The sequence below is a fragment of the Oryctolagus cuniculus genome, chromosome 2, assembly GCF_964237555.1.
Source record: "Oryctolagus cuniculus chromosome 2, mOryCun1.1, whole genome shotgun sequence".
Classification (NCBI taxonomy): Eukaryota; Metazoa; Chordata; class Mammalia; order Lagomorpha; family Leporidae; genus Oryctolagus; species Oryctolagus cuniculus.
In genome coordinates, this window is record NC_091433.1 from 57,989,136 (window position 1) to 58,011,774 (window position 22,639).

The following is a 22,639-nucleotide window of genomic DNA, read 5'->3' on the forward strand; positions in this document are numbered from 1 at the left end:
GGCCTGGGAAAGTAGTAGAAGATGGCCCAAGAGTTTGGGCCCTGCACCCAAGTGGGAGACCTGTAAGAATCTCCAGGCTCCTGCCTTCGATCTGGCACAGCCTCGAACATTGCAGCCATTTGGGGAGTGAATTGGTGGATGGAAGACCTTTCTCTCTGTCTCTCCCTCTTAATGTCTGTAACTCTACCTGTCAAATAAATAAATAAAATCTTTGAAAAAAAATTGTTCCACAGCTTTTTCCATAATTTAAGGTAATAAAATTGATATGTCTGTGTGTTCTAAGAAATATGGCCCTGCACTGAAAATGCTAAATAAAATTGCTGTAACTCACCACTGCTGAATTTGTAGCAGTGAAAATGTAAGCTTTTTGTGTAGAACAGATTCTTCTGGTATTCTTTTTTTCTCATCTAGAAGCTAAGTGTTTTTCTTCACAGACTTACTTTATTTATTATAAATCAACAGGGACCAAAATTGCAGACTCAAAACCCCTCTCACACTATAATTTTATTTTTTTCGTCCACACTGGAGGAAAATAGAAAACATCACCACTCTACCAAACACCTTTTATTTGGAACTGTGGAACTGAACCCATCTTTAGTTGTCTCTAAGCAACATTTATTTGGACACTCTAGGCATAAGCTTCTACCTCAAGGGTATATTCAGTGGTAGATGCACACTGCAGTGAACATCTTGATCAAGAATAATACTGAACAACTCAAATAAGCCTGTGGATAACATTAACTCTGATCATATTCCTGTTCTCATATGAGGTTAAATAAAAATTTGAGAACTTTTTCTAAGGGTTCACAATAAAACAGGAGAATACACAATCAAAGATGATGCCAATGGAGACTTCTGTGCTCACTGAGGTATTGGCAGTGTACTCAGAGCAACCAAATGATAGACTTTGATCTAGTTTCTGAAAAAAAAAAAAAGTTTTATTCATTTATTATTTATGTTAAATGCAGAGAGACAGAGACCTCCTATCTGCTGATTCAATCCCCAGATGCTGAAAACATCCAAGTTGAAGGCACGAACCCAAAACTCAATCCTTGTCTCCCATGAGGGTAGCAGGGACCCAAGTAATTGAGCTGTCCCTCACTGCCTCCCAGGGTATGCAAAATCAGGAAGCTGTAATTGGAAGCAATGCAGGAACTTGAACTCACACACTCAAGCATAAATTTGAACTGAGACATCCCAACCTGCACCAAACACCCACCCTTTCAGCTTTGTTTAGCTTTGATTAGCTTTGTCTGAAGCTAATCATGCACTTTTTTGGGCTGAGGTATCACACTGTGAATGAAGAGGTGTTAGACTGGTGGAGTAGGTGTGGTGAGGAGGTTAAGACACCATTTAGGTTCTAGACTAGGGAAGGATAGTTTGAAAAAAAAGTGGAGAGAGTACAATTGCAAGGATGGGTTAGAGAGAAAACGGCAGCAGAGGAAATTCCACTCAAATTAGGGGGCACTGTGCACCTACATGGAGGGTGTGGACACGCACAGCTCGGGACCCCAGCAGCTGACAGCCTCAGTACCAGCTTTGTAGTGAGGTGAGGCCAGACTGCAACACCCAAGCCACTGGTGATAATGCTTCAGAAAGAGCCTGGTGAGGGACTGGCTTGGGCCCTGTTGGGGACAGTGAACCTGCTAATCAAGAGGGGAAAAAAAAGGGAGCATGTTTCTCTCCCTTTGAACACGTGGCACCAGTGTCTTGTAACTAGCATAGAGAGGGCAAAATCCATTTTGGATGTAAGTAACAGCTGTGCCAGCTCATGTCCACATGCTTGCCATTCAGCCAAGAGGAGACATCTGAGTGGCTGGGAGAACTGACAGGGGGCTGGGTGCTCATTATTGTGGGAGCCTTGTGGCCAGGACTGTGAAAACACTGTGGCTGTGTGTGAGAGTGTGCAGGGTGTGACTGGAACTTTGGGCAGTCACTGTGGAGCCCAAATGCTCAGGGTTCCCTGATTCTGTGGTGAGGGTTATTGATGCAGGATCCATGTTCGCCCTGAGGACTGCACAGATCCTTTGTGTGGTTCTTGTGGTAGCACAGATAAAAACTGTATGCACTGAGGGTAGCACCCAGGCATTGGTCTCCTTTGAGAAGAGGTAAGTGCCAGAATACACCAACAGATCAGAACAAACTTCCCCTCTGTTTAAAAAAAGAGAGAGAGAGATTCACCATGCCCAACTTGGTGTCACACTGGACACAACAAGCACACCTCTGGGTATTCACTGAAAGAATGGATACTCCACAAAGCCACAGAGACATAATCCAAAGATAAAAGCCATCACAGAAAAAAAAAAAAAAAAAAACAAGTATCACCACAAATGCATAATATTAAACTTAGCAATTCAAGAAACAGAAATAAGGATGATAACATGGAACCCCCAAAAGAACATAACACTTCAATAATAGAATATGAAGATGGAGAGATATATTCCAAGTCTTAAGAGAAAAAAACTGTCAACCCAAAATATTATACATTGCAAAGCTCTCATTTATGAATGAAGGTGAAACAAACAGAAATTGAAATATTTTGTCACCATTCATCCAGTCTTACAAAAAATGCTTAAAGATGTGCTGCACAAACAAACACAGAAACATGGCCATCACTATGAAAAAAAGGCGAGGGCAAAAAATCTCCCAATAAAAGTTCAAAGGCAATCCAAAGTAAACAATAGAAATATTTATGGGAAAATGCCAAGGCAAAGTCATTACTCATCAATAGTCACCTTGAATGTAAATGGCCTCAGCTCTAAAGTTAAAAAACACAGACCAGCTTAATGGATTAAAAAAAAAGCAAAACCCTTCTATTTTCTGCCTACAAGAACACATCTCACCAACAAAGATACATGCACACTGAAACTGAAAGGATGGGGCCGGCGCCGCGGCTCACTAGGCTAATCCTCCGCCTTGCGGCGCCAGCACACCAGGTTCTAGGCCCGGTCGGGGCGCCGGATTCTGTCCCAGTTGCCCCTCTTCCAGGCCAGCTCTCTGCTGTGACCAGGGAGTGCAGTGGAGGATGGCCCAAGTACTTGGGCCCTGCACCCCATGAGAGACCAGGATAAGCACCTGGCTCCTGCCATTGGATCAGTACGGTGCACTGGCCACAGCGCGGTGGCCATTGGAGGGTGAACCAATGGCAAAGGAAGACCTTTCTCTCTGTCTCTCTCTCTCTCACTGTCCACTCTGCCTGTCAAAAAAAAAAAAAAAAAAAAAAGAAATAAACTGAAAGGATGGAAAAAGATATTCCATGCTAATAGAAATGAAAAAAAGAGCTCATGTATCCATCCCAATATCAGATAAAATAAACTTTAACATAAAAACAGTTAAAAGAGACAAAGAAAGGCACTATGTAATGATTAAGAGATCAATTCAACATGAAGATGTGAATATTATAAAGGTATATGCACCTAATTCAGGGCACCTGGCTATTTACAAGAAATGTTAATGGAATTAAAAGGAGACATAGACTCCAACACAAGAGTAATGGAGAACTTCAATACTCCAATTTCAACAATGGACAGATCAAACAGACAGAAAATCAGCAAAGAAACAACAGAGTAAATTGACTCTATAGATCAAATCGACCTAACAGGTATTTACAAAACTTTTCATCTTACAGATGAAAATATATACAGAATACACATCCTTCTCACCAGTGCATGGACTTTCTCTAGGATAAACCACATGTTAGGCCATAAAGCAAATGTCTGCAAATTCAAAAAAATCAAAAAAATAAAAACCATACCACGCATCTCGGACCACAATGGAATGAAGTTGGAAGTCAACAAATCAGGAATTGCTAGAATATATGCAAACACATGAAGATTGAATAACATGCACTTGAAAAAGCAGTGAGTAACTGAATAAACCAAAAGGGAATAAAAAATTTCTGGAAACAAATGAAGATGACAATACAACATTTCAAAACTTATGGGATAGAGCAAAAGCTGTGTTAAGAGGGAAGTTTATAGCTATTGGTACCTACATCAAGACATTGGAAAGGCACCAAATAAATGAGCTATCAATACATCTCAAGGGAAAAAAAAGTAAACCAAACCCAAAACTAGTAGGAGAAAACAAATAATTAAAACTAGAAGAAATAAACAAAATTGAAACCAAAAAATAAAAAAATAAAAAGATCAGCGAAAGACCTGATTTTTTGAAAAAAAAAAATAAACAAAATTGACACCATTGCTCAACTAACAAAAAAAAAAGAGGAAGGAGACCCAAAGCAATAAAATTAGAGATGAAAGGAAATGTAACAACAGATAACACAAAAATAAAAAGAATCATCAGAAATTGCTACAAAGAGCTGCATGCCAACAAAACGGGAAACACAGAAGAAATGGATAAATTTCTGGACACATACGACCTACCTAAACTGAGTCATGAAGACACAGAAAACCAAAACAAACCAATAACCAAGATGAAAATTGAATCAGTAATTAAGATCCTCCCAGCAAAGAAAAGCACAGGACCAGATGGTTTCACCACTGGATTCTACCAGACATTTAAAGAACTAAATCCAATTCTTCTCAAGTTATTCAAATAATTGAAAGGTAGGAAATGCCTCCAAATTCTTTCTAAACCAGGAAAATATGCAACAAAGGAAAAGAACTACAAACCAATTTCCCTGATGAACACAGATGCAAAAATCCTTAACAAAATTCTGGCCAATCGAATCCAACAACACCTCAGAAAGATCATTCACCAGGACCAGTGGGATTTATCCTTGGTATGCAGAGATGGTTCAACACTCACAAATCAATCAAGGTGATACTTCACATTAAAAAACTGAAGAACAAAAACCATATGATTATCTCAAAAGATGCAGAGAGAGCATTTGATAAAATATAACACCTTTTCAGGGCCGGCGCTGTGGCTCACTTGGTTAATCCTTCACCTGCGGTGCCAGCATCCCATATGGGTGCTGGGTTTTAGTCCCAGTTGCTCCTCTTCCAGCCCAGCTCTCTACTGTGGCCCAGGAAGGCAGTGGAGGATGGCCCAAATGCTTGGGCCCCTGCATTCCCATGGGTGACTAGGAGGAAGCACCTGGCTCCTGGCTTTGGGTCGGCGCAGCGCCGGCCATAGTGGCCATTTGGGGGTTGAACCAATAGAAGGAAAACCTTTCTCTCTGTCTCTCACTCTCACTGTCTAACTTCACCTGTCAAATAAAAAAATATATATAACGCCCTTTCATGATGAAAACTCTAAGCTAATTGGGTTTAGAAGGAACATTCCTAAGCATAATCAAGGTAATTTATGACAAACCCACAGACAGCACACTATTGAATGGGGAAAATTTGGAAGCATTTCCACTGAGATCCGAAACAAGAGAGAGATTGCCAATCTCACCATGGCTATTCAATATGGTCCTGGAAGTTTCAGCCACAGCCATTAGGCAAGAAAAAAAAATCAAATGATACAAATTGGAAAGTAGGAAGTCAAACTATCCCTATTTGCATATGACATGATTCTATATATGGGGGATCCAAAAGTCTCCATTAAGAGAATATTAGAACTCATAGAAGGGTTTTGTAAAGTGGCAGGATATAAAACCAAAACACAAAAATCAGCAGCCTTTGCATACACAGAAAACGCCATGGCAGAGAAAGAACTTCTAAGATCCATCCCATTCACAATAGCTACCAAAAAAATCAAATACTTAAGAATAAATTTAACCAGCCTGCGCCGCGGCTCACTAGGCTAATCCTCCGCCTTGCGGCGCCGGCACACTGGGTTCTAGTCCCGGTTGGGGCGCCGGATTCTCTCCCGGTTGCCCCTCTTCCAGGCCAGCTCTCTGCTGTGGCCAGGGAGTACAGTGGAGGATGGCCCAGGTGCTTGGGCCCTGCACCCCATGGGAGACCAGGAAAAGCACCTGGCTCCTGGCTCCTGCCATCGGATCAGCGCGGTACGCCAGCTGCAGCACGCCGGCCGCGGCGGCCATTGGAGGGTGAACCAACGGCAAAAGGAAGACCTTTCTCTCTGTCTCTCTCTCTCACTGTCCACTCTGCCTGTCAAAAAATAAATAAATAAATAAAAATAAAATAAAATAAAGAATAAATTTAACCAAGAATTTCAAAGGTCTTTATGATAAAAATTACAAAACATTAAAGAAATAAATAAAAGAAGATAAAAAATGTAAAAATTTTTGATGTTCATGGATTGGAAGAACCAATATCAACAAAATATCCATACTACCAAAAAAATTTGTAGATTCATTGTGATACTAATCAAAATACCAAGGACATTCTTCTCAGATCTACAAAAAATGATAACAAAATTCATTTCGAAACACAGCAGACTCCAAATAGCTAAAGTAATCATATACAACAAAAACAAAGCCTAAGGCATCAAAATAGGAAAGATTTCTTTTTTTTTTTTTTTTTTTTTTTTTTTTTTTTTTTTGACAGGCAGAGTTAGACAGTGAGAGAGAGAGAGACAGAGAGAAAGGTCTTCCTTCCATTGGTTCACCCCCCAAATGGCCGCCACGGCCGGCATGCTGTGCCCATCCAAAGCCAGGAGCCAGGTGCTTCCTCCTGGTCTCCCATGCGGGTGCAGGGCCCAAGCACCTGCACCAGCCTCCACTGCCTTCGCTGGCCACAGCAGAAAGCTGGACTGGAAGAGGAGAAACTGGGACAGAATCCGGTGCCCCATCCGGAACTAGAACCCGAGGTGCCAACACCGCAGGCGGAGGATTAGCCACGTGAGCCATGGTGCTGGCCAAGATTTCTTTTTTCAAATGCTTTAATTCTGTTAAATAAAGATTACAGCATAACCTGATTCTTTTTTTAAAAAAATATTTATTTTATTTATTTGAAAAACAGAGTTACAGAGAGAGGTAGAGGCAGGGAGAGAGATCTTCCTTCCACTGGTTCACTCCCCAGACGGCTGCAATGGCTGGAACTATAATGATTCGAAGCCAGGAACCAGGAGCTTCCTCTCGGTCTCTCATGTGGGTGTAGAGGCCCAAGGACTTGGGCCATCTTCTACTGCTTTCCCAGGCCATAGCAGGGAGCTGGATTGGAAGAGCAACAGCTGGGACTTGAAATGGTGCCCATATAGGATGCTGGCGCTTCAGGCCAGAGCTTTAACCTGCTGTACCCCAGCGTCAGCCCCAAAACAGGAGAGATTTCAAAACAAACTACAGGACTGTTATAATCAAAACAGCCTTATACTGGTACAAAACGAGATGCATAGACAAATGGAACAGAATAGAAATGCCGGAAATCAATCCAAGCATCTACAACCAACTTATATTTGACAAAGGAGCTAAATCCAATCCCTGGAGCAAGGATAGTCTCCTCAACAATGGTGCTGGGGAAACTGGATTTCCACATGCAGAATTATGAAGCAAGACCCCTACCTTACACTTTACACAAGAATCCACTCAAAATGGATTGAAGTCCTAAATATATGACCCAATAACATCAAATTATTAGACAACATTTTGGAAACCCTGCATAGGCAATGAATTCTTGGAAAAAAACCCAGAGGCATAGGCAATCAAACCCAAAATTGACAAATGGGATTACATCAATCTGCGAAGCTTCCTTACTGCAAAATAAACACTCAGCAAAATGAAGAGGAAACTGCCAGAATGGGAGAAATTATTTGCAAACTATGCAACACATAAAGGATTAATAACCAAATATACAAAGAGCTCAAGAAACTCAACAATAAAACATACAACCCAGTTAGGAAATGAACAAAGGACTTAAACAGGCATTTATCAAAAATGGAAATCCAAATGGCCTACAGACACATGAAAAAATGTTCAAGATCGCTAGCAATCAGGGAAATGCAAATCAAAACCACAATGAGGTTTCACCTCACCCCAGTCAGAATGGCTTTCAAATAGAAATTAACTAGCAACAAATGCTCCTGAGGGTGTCTGGGGAAAAGCATCCAAATCCACTGTTGGTGGGAATGCAAACTGGTAAAGCCACTGTGGAAGACAGTATGGTGATACCTCAGAAATCTGCATATAGACCTACCTACCATATGATCTAGCCATCCCATTCCTGGGAATTTACCTAAGGGAAATGAAATCAGCATATGAAAGAGTTATTTGTACACCCACATTTATTGTAACTCTATTCACAATAGCTGAGATATGGAATCAACCAAAATGCCCATTATGTAAAGAGTGGATAAATTATAGGATATGTACACTGTGGAATACTACACAGCAGTTAAAAATGAAATCCTGTTGTTAGCCAAAAAAAGAATGAAACTGGAGAACACCTTACTTAGTGAAATAAGCCAGTCCCAAAAGGACAAATACCATGTGTTTTATCTGATCTGTGATAACTAATAGAGCACCTAAAATATAATCTATAGAAGTGAATATAACATTTTGAGATGCAACAACTTTGAATTTGTCTCGTCTGTTAAGGAACTTTTTTTCATAGAATTTGTTGAACTCTTTACTTAGTAGTTAATTGACAGTAGATCTTAGCAAAAAATAAAAAATGGGAATAGGATAGGGAGAAGGAAGAGGGTGAGAGTGTGGGTGGGAGGGCAGGTAAAGTAGAAAGAATCACTTTATTCCTAGAGTTATATTTAAGAAATACATGAATTTTGCATTCCTTAAATAAAAGTTTTCTAGGGGAAAAATACATAATTTAGTTTGCCCATATCCCACAAAGGAGTACTTGGGTTTCAGTCCCGCCTCTACTTCTAATTCAGCTTCCTATTATTACACATCATTGCAGATAGCAATGATGGCTGAAATACTTGGTTTCCTGACACCCATATGGGAGACAGATAAATTTCAAGATCCTGGCTTTGGCCTGGCCTACCCCCAGCTGTTGTGGGAATTTGGGGATTGAACTAGAGATGGAAGATCTCTCACCATCTCTGTCTCTCTGCCTTTCAAATAAATAAAAATAAAAAGTAATTAAGTATCTTAATAGATGCCACTTGGGACGCCTGTATCCCATACCAGAGTACCTGGATGTGAGTATCCCCTTTGCTTCCTATCCAGTATCTGCTGATGTGCATACGGGGAGGTACAAGATGATGTCTCAAGTACTTGGTCTCTGCCACCTGTGCGAAAGACTCAGATAGGAGTTCTTGGCTTCCTGTTTTAGCCTGGCCCAGCACTGATTGTTGCAGGAATTTGGCATAATTAAAAACAGAATGGGGAGGGGACAGCACTGTGGCTCAGCAGGTTAAGCCACTGTCGGCAGTGCGGACATCCTATATGGAAGCCAGTTCAAGGGCCGTTCTGCTTCTGATCCAACTCCCTGCTACTGCAACTGAGAAAGCAGCGAAGATGGCCCACGTCCTCGGGCCCCTGCCACCCACTTGTGAGACCTGAAAAAAGTTTCTGCCTCCTGGCTTCAGCCTGGCTCAGCCTGGCCCAGCCCCAGCAGTTGCAGCCATCTCAGGGAGTGAACCAGTGAATGGAAGATTCTCTCTCTCTCTTTATCTCTCTCTCTCTTACTTTACTTTTCCTTAAATACATAAATCTTAAAAAAAAAAAAAAGAGGTGTTAGACTGGTATGTACAAAGATAACTGACAGTACTAGGATCTATATATATAGTCTATCGTTTAAAATTTAAAGAAAAATGTTCCCTATTAATACAGAAAAATAAAAATATAAGATATTTCTATTATGTTTGTTTATGAGTGTTTTGTATATACTAATTTATAATCTCTAATTGGCATATTCTTCCTATTTATGGCTTGACATAATCATCTACCATTTCATTTCTTGATTATGAGGGGGAAATTAGTTGCTCCTTTTTTGATGCTGAAATAATAGAAATCTCTTTAATATTCATTATAAGCAATTCTATCTATAATTTTCATCTAGTATGAACTTTGGACCCAGAAGGCAGTGAAATGCACTAGGAACAACATGAATGATCATTAAATCTTGATGGATGAATGAATGATCACATGCCAATCATCTTTGTCTATGAATAATAGTATCACAACATTGTATCAATGAAAAAAAGTATGCAGAACGGTGAATACCCATCTCAGAAATGTAAAACTCAAACCAGATGGTTAAAGAGATAGATGTGACAAAATTAAATGTAGTTCAATCTATAGATATAATACATTCTGAAGTCAAATCAAGGATTAGATAATACTATGAATATTAAGCTTTGTGCAGTGGCAATACTGTAGCAAATGAGGTTTATCTGAGGTGTGATTATTGCTAATTAATAATACCATGAGTATGGAGTCTTAAGGCGTAAAATATCCACTTTATGTCTTCAAATAAAAAGAGATCCCCTTTACACAATGAAAAAAAGTTAATTTTTCTTAAACTAAACAGCACGGTCCATGAAATTATTTAGTTTTTCTTCTCATCCCAAGATGAAATTCACAAAGCTTTAGAAAGTGGTTTAGCTGTTGTTTTCTGTAGGGCTCAAGTTACTGAAGCTGTGATTCCTTTGATGTGATCAAATTAAAATTTGTAGGAAGCTTACAAACAAAATAAAGCAATTAAAGGGGTCAACTAAATAATTAAAATCACTGACTCAATCATATATGCTAATAATATCTTGGAATAGGATGAGTAAATGAAACGTTCAGTTAATTCCAAACTGTACTTTGAGTATTAACTGCAATTTTTTCTGAAAGAAAATGAGAAAGAACTATTCAGTTCTTCTGTCCACTCTCCGGGAAGAGGTACTAATGAGCAGTGAAATGGCTCAGAAGAGGCTAGAAAGATAAACACCACATATCTTTCAACCTATTCATCCAAAATCTTATCATTACTGTTCACATCTGTATCACCTCTGCTTATTTACCCAGTATTAATAAATCATTATTTATGTTGTTTTACATAATTTTTACCAGCTTTTACTTCTTCACAATCTTTAACTCATCCTTTCTGTTTGAATAGCAATTTGTATTATTAAAACAGCCTATTAGTTACATCCTTTTTTCCCTTTTGCCTGTCTCAGATCCAGCTTACACAGTTTCCTAAGTGACCTTAAAAAAATCAATACGACCATTTCAACCATATGTTTAAAATCAATAGCTCCATGCTGCAAGTAGAATAAAATCAAAATTTCTCAACATGATCACAAGGTCGTGTACATAAAGGCCCCACTTACGTTCTCCAGACATCTCTCCTGACATTCTTCCTTATATGCTGGCCAGTATAAAGTCACCATTGGTCACCTCTTCACTTCCAGCCCCCACAGATGCCTCTCCTCTCTCTGCAATACGCCACTTGCATTCTCTGATTCTTCGTGCCATGCTTATTAAAGGAGCTGGCACTGGTACACTCTGCCTCTGTATAAGCAAGTCTGTCCAACTCTGAACTAAAGCATTAGTTCACTAGCTATCCCCTTGGATAGCTCAGTTAAAAACCTGTTCACTAAAACTCTTTGCGAGTAAAAGAGCTAACATTTACATTTTAGCTCCATCGGCCAGATTATTTGTTATCTACCTAAACTTGGTAAAGTAAAAGATTATGTGTTGATCCCATCAAGCAACAACATCTGACTTATAACTGTCGATTTCTCTTTCTAACCCATTAGCCTCAGAATATCTGATATCACTAATCAAGTCCACAATGACTGTAATATTTTTCAGTACACAGAGGAATACCTGGCACACCAGTGATAAAATAAGTGGGCAGATAGCAACAATAAAATTCAAATTTTCTCAGCTTCGCATTAATGCCTTTAGTTTCAGTTCTCACCACTTCGTACATTTTTAGAAACATCTAAAAACTTATACCATATTTAAAACATTACTTATGCTTATAGCATTGATAGTGTTTAATCACTTATTTGATCTTAGACTTAAATTTCCCGTTTTCAACAGAAAAGATTTATCAATAAAAAATAAAGTTGTGTAATTGTAATCACAGAAGCTTCAACTTGAAAAGCATTTTATCAGTTATCTACCAGGAAGACACACCATACTGAAATAATACTAAATTGAGGTCCATGTAAGATGTGTTGAAGCAATTTTAAATTACTCTAATCTACCCTTTTAAACACCATAGGAATAGTTGCTTCAAATTCTTCTATATGTTTGGAATTAAAAATACAATGTGTGGGGCCAGCACTGTGGCATAGTAGGCTAATCCTCCACCTGCAGCACGGGTATCCTATATGAGCTCCAGTCCATGTCCCAGCTGCTCCTCTTCAGATCTAGCTCTCTGCTAAGGTCTGGGAAAGCAACAGAAGATGGCCCAAGTGCTTGGGCCCCTGCACCCACGTGGGAGACCACAAAGAAGCTTCTGGCTCCTGGCTTCAGATTGGCTCAGCTGAACTAACATATCCTATATTTATAAAAACAATCAAATAAATAATAATACCTTTCAAAAGAGAAAGCACTGGGTCCAGATGAATGAACAGGTATTTTAAACATTTCAGAAAGAAATTGTACCAATTCTTTACAACTTATTCCAGAAAATAAGAGTAGAGGGAATATTTTCTAACTCATTCTATGAGGCCAGCATTTCCTTAATACCAGAACTATACAAAGATAACTAAAGAAAGGAAAAACACAGGCCAATATCTCTTAAAAACAGTTGTAGGCGCTATGGCATAACAAGCAAAGCCTACGCCTGCAGCGCTAGCATTCCATATGGGCACCAGGTTCTAGTCTCCTGCTCCTCTTCAGATCCAGCATTCTGCTTATGGCCTGGGAAAGCAATGGAATATGGCCCAAGTGCTTGGGCTCCTGCACCTGCACAGGAGACCCAGAAGAAGCTCCTGACTCCTGGCTCCTGGCTCCTGGCTTTGGATAGGCCCAGCTACGGATGTTGCAGCCATTTGAGGAGTGAACCAATGGATGGAAGACCTTTCTCTCTGTCTCTCCCTCTCTCTCTCTGTAACTCTACCTTCAAATAAATAAATGAAATCTTTTTAAAAAAAAAATACATTGTGTTTGGAAACTCAGTGATTTGGGCTTCTTTTTTTTTTTTTTTTTTTAATTTGACAGATAGAGTTAAGACAGTAAGACAGTGAGAGAGAGAGAGACAGAGAGACAGGTCTTCCTTTCATTGATTTACCCCCGAAATGGCCGTTATGGCCGGCACTGCGCCAATCCGAAGCCAGCAGCCAGGTGCTTTTTCCTGGTCTCCCATGCGGGTGCAGGGTCCCAAGCACTTGGGCCATCCTCCACTAACCTCCCAGGCCACAGCAGAGAGCTGGACTAGAAGAGGAGCAACTGGAACTAGAACCCGGCACCCATATGAGATGCCGGCGCCACAGGCGGAGGATTAACCAAATGAGCCATGGCACCGGCCCTGGACTTCCTTCTAATCCAAATTTTGATTTTCCAATTTTAAGAAGTCTAATGCAATATTTCAAACTGATTTTTTTACTAACTTTTATTACTTAGCAATTTTTAAATCATTGGTGATTTAACAATTTCGCCTCTCAAACCAGTTCTTTACTGACAAAACTTTTTTTCTGCTCAACACAGGAAACTGTTAAAGAAAACACCTGTGCAACACTGTGATTCAGAACTAACAACAGACACTCTGCTTTGAATTAAGTGAAGGTTTTCAACAAAGATGGAAAACAACTATAGAGACTTGACTCTGTATAAATGGGCAGGTAGATGAATGGTAACCAAATAGTAAGCTTCCTGAATTAAATCCTGCAAGTGTCAGGGTCTAAAGTAGCCACAAGAAGCCCACTCACTGCTTCTGACCATTATTACAACCCTGTAAGTTTGATACAACTACCACAAAGGGAAGCTGCTACTCAGAAAATTCAAGTAAAGTGCCTTGATTTAAAAAAAAAGAGGATAGAATGAAATAAACGCAGAAAAATAAGTAGAAATCTTGCATTCCCTATTATGGTTGGGCATAGGAAGTAGAAGTGCACTTGAAACTATCTGGTTCTTTAAAATTACCTAAATATTATGCAACTTTATTAAGCTGACACTCATTGAAGCACTTAGATAAATAATATTTTGTTCTCTGAATAAATGGATAGTAGGCAAATGAAATAAATAAATTTTAAGACAGTTTGAGTAATTAACCTCAAAAAGAAATAACATCTGAAGAAATCATCAAAGTTACACTTTAAAATATGCATGGCTATAAAGTAATTAGATTTTTGATGTTCTAATAATGGAAATCCCCATTATGAACTGGCAATCATTAATGCCCCCATAAACATTAAAATATCCATGTAAAACTAAGATTTTGCAGTATTTTACTTAGTACTCTCAGCCATACTGTTGAATATTACTAAAATGAGCAACTTATTTCATTGTGGTGTGTTTAGAACAAAGAATATAAAACTCTTATTGTCCTTTAGTAATATCTTAAAAGTTTTAATATATATAAAATCATCACACCTACTAGAAGAGCCTAGATACCCCTACTTAGTGGCAACATACTATATTCTGCCCAATAGCCAGAAGCAATAATACAACAACACTGTTATAAATCTCAATTTCTCTTTCCCATATGAGTAGATTTAGAGTGAGACTACCAACTGCAGATTATAAGGTAAAGTATATAAAACTATATTGACTGCACTGACATTAATATGTAAGTAGTAGTAGGGATTTCTGTTTCTTCTGAAGAGGTGATTTTTTTTTTAATCAAAATGCTAAGTGTGACTCAACTGAACCTCTTTTCAAAATTCCTAATATTTCAAAATTCCTATATTTCTGAATATGTCAGTTTAATTCCCTCCCATCACATGCATACCACATAACCTTGTAAACATTGACTCCATGCCCCTCCCATCCTTGCTGTCATCTCAAAAAGTTTTAACCCAGATTCTATGACTATATGAAATTAAATATTTAAATGTTTTCTCAATATGCTAAGCAATATTTTAAGAAATAAAGCAAATTATAGTGTATTGCCATTTACTATTGTCTACATTAATATCTTTGTGCTTAATTAAAATCCATGTTAAATAAAAGAGATTATGACAGAGGTTCACATGTATTTTGGAAACTCTATCCTTTCCTCTAAGCACATATTTAGACTAGATTTCAGACTTCCCTGAACTTAGATGAAGTTTAATGGCTGAATTTAATCATTGCATTGTTCAGTGTTAGTGCATGTGTCAGTTTTGAGCTGAACAAAATATTCTTCCATTATCTTTCATATTCTCTCACCTATCATTTATTATGTAGAAAATTCTGAGGGTTTAGGGAATAATAGCATTATTAAAGAAAAAAGTTTCCTCCATGCATCCTCCCTACACCCAGATTGGATTATGATTTATCAGAGAAATAAATCTTCACTGTGCGTTGTCCTAGATACTACTATTTTTTAAAGAGTTTATCCTGAATAAATAAAAATACATCAATAAAAAAACTTAATATCTAATTCAGGTGTTCTCAAAAAACACCAATATCTGGGCTTTCATCTGTACCAATTAAAACTATATCTCTAAGGGCAGGTCAACTATCTTTCATTTTAAAAAGCACTCCAAATGATTATGATGCACAGTAAGAATTGAGAACCACTATGAAGTGCAGAGCTATATTTATATTCAATTACAGCTAGAAGGAGTGTCTAAATAATAAAGGCAATCTCTTAACCCAGTGTCTTATCTATTGCACTGTGGCCTATATAAAGTCTAAAATAGTCCTTTTAAATAAAAAATTACACATATTGAAATGTGGAACTCTTGCAGAAAAAATTCCAATAAAGTTATGTAATTATTCCTAATAAATTTGTCTTTCAGTTCCAGGTAAAGATTGGCCTCCTGTTGATTAAAATAAATATTTGATCAGAATCAAGCATTTGAAAAAATTTTTTTTACTGAGAAACAACTGCCACAATAATGTAAAAACTAACCATGGCTGCATGGTATATAAATTCCAATATACTATAATCTATCTCTATTCCATTTCAATTCTAGGAACTAATGGTTTGTTTTCTAAGCAGGCATCAATCTACACTGTTGAATATTTAATCAAAACACTGGCTAAAAGGTTATTTAAACACAAGTTTTCCAGATGTTGTGGGATAAGCAAAACTTACACCATCAACACAGTCAGTTATTCTGTTCTTAAGTACAGCAGTCTGATTCTAAATCGCGATCAAAAGCAAATATCAATCTTATTAAACCTGTATTTGTGGAGCTTCTGAGTTTTCAGTCAGCCTCACAGATCTGAAGCCACAGTAGAAGTTCATATGCAGAGATAAGGAAAAGAAAACGAATTTTACCTAGTTTATGCTCCGAAACATAAGTTATATTGTCAACAATGAGGGCAAGTCCTATTCTCAACTACATAAAAATTATTTCATTTGCGCTATGCTATTCAAAAGTAAATAAGTGTAACAACTAGTAACCTTAGTAATAATGTTAATAGAGCCATCTACTTCTTGCTCTGCAAGTTTTACTGGTGCTCCTATGTACTTGAGTATGTTGATTAGTAACTGACTTACCATTTTGCCCAACTAAAATCAGTTCATTTCACCCAGTAATAAAATGTAACACTTAATTTTGAATATTTACTAAGGCCTAGGTGTGACATGAGATAATGCACAGATCTTTAATCCATACAACAAACATTTAATATCTTGATTTTAAAGTTAAAAAAAAGTCAAATCCTCATGACAATGTTATTCAAATCGTTTAAAGTAATTAATGTAAATACAATGGCAATAGAATTCAGACACCAGAACTGATATCAGATTACAGTTTGTCTGGCTTCTCTTTGGCATCCCAAATGTAAAAAATGTTTAAAAAACCTCTTACTCATTCTTTCCCTGAACATTTCCCTGTTCTACTCTTTAACAACAAATGTGATCAGATTTTTCTAAGTTCACATTTTTTTAAGTACATGACTATACATGCATACAGGACAAGCACTGAGTAACAAGGATCTGAATGACCCAAAGCTCCAAAAGAAACAATCCATCCTACTATGTGGGCCTAATTGCAAGCTTCTCCAAGCAAGATTTCCCTTGATGGGCATTTCTGCCTACAAGCTTGTTCCTACCTTATTTTATTTTATTTGAGAGGTAGAATTAGAGACAGTGAGAGAGAGAGAGAGAGGGGAAGAGAAAAGTCTCCCTTCCATTGGTTTACTCTCCAAATGGCCACACGGCCAGAACTGTACCAATCTGAAGCCAGGAGCCAGGCGCTTCTTCCCAGTCTCCCATGTGGGAGCAGGGGTCTCCTACCTTGGTTTTTTTGTTTGTTTGTTTGTTTTTGTTTGTTTTTTTGACAGGCAGAGTGGACAGTGAGAGAGAGAGACAGAGAGAAAGGTCTTCCTTTTGCTGTTGGTTCACCCTCCAATGGCCGCCCCGGCCAGCGCGCTGCAGCCGGCACACCGCGCTGATCCAATGGCAGGAGCCAGGTGCTTCTCCTGGTCTCCCATGGGGTGCAGGGCCCAAGCACTTGGGCCATCCTCCACTGCACTCCCTGGCCACAGCAGAGAGCTGGCCTGGAAGAGGGGCAACCGGGACAGAATCTGGTTCCCCAACTGGGACTAGAACCCGGTGTGCTGGCGCCGCAAGGTGGAGGATTAGCCTAGTGAGCCGCGGCGCCAGCCCTACCTTGTTTTTAAAGGTATCCTTCACCCCTCAATCAGTGAGTGAGATTTGAGACATATTTGTCCTGCTTCCTTACTCCTGAGGAAAAAAAAAAAAAAAAAAAAAAGGCCTTTCTTTCCTCAAACTACTGGCCTTAGCAAGTGTGACTGGGTGGCAGGCAGGAACCACATATGAAAACCGTGTCTATTTGGCTTGCCTTCTGCGAAAGGTCTCTTTATTATCTTCATTACATGTTAGATCAATCTCTGTAACCAGAAATATTCCAGTAACGTTCTTCTGAAATAAATTCAATTTCTCAAAGTGATCTTTAAATTCCTTTAGCAATAAATAATAATTATTACATTGCCAAATTCTACAGGGAAAATTGAAGACAGATTTTTGAAAATATGGTTTTTTTTCAGATTTGAAAAAAGACATCTGATATATTTATTTTGGCAATAAAGATTGTGATGTGACCTCTGAGAAGATTTATGTCCACATCACCTCTCAAGGGAGAGTGATCTAAAGTCTCCTGCCAGCTCCTCAGGCACAGCATTTTATTTTTGTTGGTTAGCATACTGGGTCATTTAAAATGTACTCAATTTTTAATACAAACTAAAAAGGGATGTATAATTTACTAGTTAATGAACAAATAAATTGAAGGATTTTAATTAGAAGTAGAATACAGACATTCTCACTTTTATTATGTCTAACACATATTTTCTCCATTATATAAACCGGAAGACAATGGAGGAAAAAAGATTAAGAAGACAAGTCTACACAAAGGGCTTGGAGCAGGAATGGAAAAACTCTTTTTTAGAGGCCTTTATTTTTAATCTATTAAAAACTGGACACAATAACTTTATCTTGTCATTGGTATTTTTGAAAATAAGGCATAAAATCAATATAACCAAGAAAAATGACCTACCACTCAAAGTCAACCCAGGTTGATATTTAATCATATCTCACTCAGGTTCTATTTGTTTTTTATTGGGGTATAATTTATTGAATAGTGAAATGCATCCCTTTTGGATTATAGCCACATTTGGAAAATTTATGCAGTCACATAACTATCACCTCAACCAAAATGCTGAACATTTTCCAAAAAAAATCTTATCCCTTTGTATTCAATTATTCATCCCACTTCCAGCTTCTGTTAGTCACTGAAGGGTGTTTTAATCTTTATAAGCTAGTCTTCTCTGGGATTTCATATAAATGGATAGCCTTTAGACTCTGACTTTTCTCACTCAGCATGCATTTGATATTCCTCCACAGTGTGTTGTCAGTATTTTATTCTTTTTTCCTGCCAAGCAGAATTCCATTGTACTTCTGCACTATTCGTCTATTTACGAAATTTTCATAAACATTCAATCTGCAGAGTTTTGAGTAAACATGATTTTATTTATCTTAGGTAAATACATAATGGCAGGGCTGCTTGGTCATTTAAGTGTATGTTTAACTTTGTACCGTTCTGTACTCCTACCAGCAATCTACTAGATTTACTCTTGCTTGTGGTCAACACACGGATTTATCAGACTTTTTGGTTGGTTTGCTTGTTTTTTTTGTTTTGCTTTGTTTTCTTTCTTTTATTGTTTTATTTGTTTTTACATTATTCTAATAGATGTATAGGGGTATCTTCTTATCAATTTCATTTTCACTTCTCTATTAATAACATTCGGTATCTTTTTATTTGTATGCTACCTGTGTACCTTCCTTGATGAAGTGTCTGTGTAACACTTTTCAGTGACTAGCCTCTTATTTATCTTATCATGTGTATATGTTTCATCACATATACATTAAAAATATTTTGTCCCATTTCATGGCTTGTCTTTTCATTTATGTCTATTACATTTACATGATGTAGCATGTATTTCATATAACAAAATTTTCAGTTTTTATTATATTCAAATTTTTATTTTACAATAGAATTTTGGTACATTTCCTAGGAAATATTTACTTCACTCAAGATTTAAAAAAACATATTTGCTATACTTTTCTTCAAGTTTTACAATTTATTTTTTCTTTTAGGCTGGATATATATTTAAAGTTCATTTTTCCACATCATAAAAGTTAGGTCAATGTTCATTTTTTTGCACATGGATGTCCAGTTCTTCTAGCATGACTTGTTTTAAAGCTTTCCTTTCATCCATTGATTATTTATCAACAAGTTTACATTTTCATATGGGTTTATATCTATTCTATCAATGTATGTGAGTATGTCTGTCTTCAAAGTTTTTATTTTATTTATTGCAGAGGCAGAGAGAACTCTCATCCACCAGCTTACTTACTAAATGTCCACAACAGACAGTGCTGAGCCAAATCAAAGCCAGGAGTTGGGAATTCCCATGTGGGTAGCAGGAACCCACATACTTGAGCCGTGACCTGCTGCCTCACAGGATGCGCATTAGCAGAAAGCTGCATTGGAAATGGAGTTGAGAGTTGAACCCACACACTCTGATGTGAGATGTGGGTTTTCCAAGCAGTGTCTTAACTGCTAGGCCAAATGTGCAAATACCCACCCATCTCTATATCACACTGTTTGATTACAATGACTTTATGGTTTGAAATCAATTAGCGTGATTTATCCAAATTTGTTCTTTTTTTCAAAATTAATTTAGCTACTCACTTCCTTTGCTTTTCCACACAAATTTTAAAACAAACCTGTAGATTTGCATTAAATCCATGAATAGACAGACATATAGAGATAAGAAACAATTAATATAATATTGAGTCTTATAATCAATGAGCATGATACACTTCTCCATTTAGGTCTTTGTTTACTTTTTGAGGTGTTTTGTTCTTTTCAACAGAAAGAGCCTGAAAACATTCAATTAGGTTTTATCTATTTTATGTTTTTTGATGTTTTCAGTTGTACTATTATTTTTAAAATATTTTATGAGAATCATAAAACATAACAATTTTTTGTTAAATGTCTTTCATTACAAGTTACATCCCTCATATTCAAGGTTAATGATAAATACAGTACAAGATATTTGTGATGTAGGAAGAAAGATGATTAAGAGAATAAGCAAAAAGGGAAAGCTAGGAGAGCAGAGAAGCTGTAGTCATATTTTAAAGGACTTTCAAACCTTCATCCAGCTGTGATTGTTTGGTGACATTTCAGACAGAATATATGGGATGGTGGATTGACTTAGCAAACGTTTAAAACAATGTCTTAGATTTCATCGTGATGACACAGTTACACTATATTTTTTGTACAGCTTCCGAGCTTTTCATATACCATGAAGGGATTTTTATTTAGAGAGACACGTGTAAACAGTAAAAGTACTATCACCATCTTTGTTATCAGAGAACAATTAAAGTATCAATGAGGAATTGTAATGGGCACTGTGAAGTCTACCTGGTGTCCCAGAGTAAGAGAATGAGATCTCTGAAATGTTCTATGGAATAAGCTCATTCTTTGGAAACCTTTGGCTGTGCTGCAGCAGCAATCCAAATGGAACCAGCCTGAAGAAATCCCCAGGGCACAGAAGAATATCCAGGGGTGGGCAGGAAGGAAGTCAATGGATACCAGAAAAACCAAGGAGAGACAGAGAAGAGAAAATCAAAGTTGAGGCAGGAGAAGAACAAAAGACAAGAGGAGAGAAAGTGAAAGTACACGGTAAAATAAAGTTTAACAAAGTGAGCAAAAATGAGAGTTAGGATATTTAAAAACAAAAACACCAGATACGAACTGAGAGAATTTGCAGAGTTCAAGAAAGAAAATGAGATAGAACCTTAGTTGTTAGCACAACAGGTTAAGCCACTGCCTGAGATACCATCATCTATCACAAAATACCAGCTGGAGTCCCATCTCCTCTGCTTCCAGCCCAGCTCTCTGATAATGCTCTTGGGAAGGCAGTGAAAAAAGGCCCAAGTGCTTGGGCCCCTGCCACCCAAACAGGAGACCTGGATGGAGTTCCAGACTCCTTGCCTCAGCCTGAGCCAGTCCTAGCCATTGCAGCAACTGGGTGAGTGAACCAGGGGCTGGTAGTCCTTTCCATGTCTCCCTCTCTCTTTCTCTGTAACTCTGTTTTTCAAATAAACAAATAAATATTTTTTAAAAGAAAGAAAATGAGTTAAAGGAGTGAGAAGGTTGAGAAAAAGGCTAAGAAAAAGGAGGGAAAAAGAAAGACATAGGAGATAAGAGAGCATAAATGGCATGCTTTTTTAAATATCAATTTCTGATTTTCATTATAAGTAGATTGAAACAATTTTATACATATATATGGAAATATAACTATATAAACAAGTAAATTTATATACACATACAGACACAGACACACACACACACACACACACAAATACTCTCTAGGATCTCAAGCACATCTCTAGTGATGTCCAGTCCTTGGAGAAAAACACTCAGCCTTTCATCATTAAGTATGATGTGCACTGTAGGATTCCTGTAATTGTCAGGTTAAGGCAGTTCACTTCTATTCCTGGTCTAAGAAAATTTTATCATGAATATGTATTGAATTTTTTCAAATGATTTGTCTACATCCATTGAGATGGTCATAAAATTTTTCTTCTTTAATCTGTTCCTTTAGTGATTTATACTGATTAACTTTACATATTAAACAAGCCTTGCTTTCCTACAATAATGGTCATGTGGCTTATATATTACCTATTGGACTCAATTTGCTAAAATTTCCTTGAGAATGTTCGCATCTCTGCTTATGTGTATTAGTCCATGGTATGACTTTCTTCTTGAGGGTTTTGTCTGGTAAAACTGGCAATGATTCTTCCTATTTTTTCCCTGGAAGGTTTTGTGAAATAATTTATACTTTCCTTAAATGATGACTCAGATCAACCAGTGAAGCCAGTTTTGCCTCTGGTTTTCTTTGCTGTGAGCTTTACAACAATTCATTATCTTATTTAATACATAGACGATCATTCAGGTAATCTGTTTCTCTTTATCTCTAATTTGATTTTCTTTTCTGACTATCAGAGATAGGAGTATTTCATGATATATTTATGGGAAACTTATGTTTTCTTTCCCTGAAATTTCTCCTCTTTAGTTTCCTCACTTCTTGTTATGCCTTTTATCTACGTTTGTCTATTTCTTAATGACTTATAAGAATTATTTGGGGTGGCACTGTGGCATAGCAGGTAAGGCCACCATCTGCAGTGTCTACATTCCATATGGACATCAGTTCGAGTCCTGGCTGCTCCACTTCTGA

At 37.7% G+C, this 22,639-nt stretch overlaps 1 protein-coding gene and 1 pseudogene across 2 annotated transcripts in view; one reads left to right on the forward strand and one right to left on the reverse strand.

The window, feature by feature from the left end:
- GPM6A (glycoprotein M6A) overlaps positions 1 to 22,639 on the reverse strand; it is a 353,384-nt gene that overhangs the window by 305,039 nt on the left and 25,706 nt on the right. The window contains exon 1 of one of the 2 annotated variants that reach the window (XM_070068303.1): positions 11,092 to 11,131. The exons of the other annotated variant lie outside the window; for it this stretch is intronic. Coding sequence (XP_069924404.1) covers positions 11,092 to 11,116 — 25 coding nt within the window. The 5' untranslated portion in view covers positions 11,117 to 11,131. Of the gene's footprint in view, positions 1 to 11,091; positions 11,132 to 22,639 lie in introns of those variants that run through there. 2 annotated transcript variants of the gene reach the window in all.
- LOC138848849 (U4 spliceosomal RNA) lies at positions 10,128 to 10,255 on the forward strand (annotated as a pseudogene).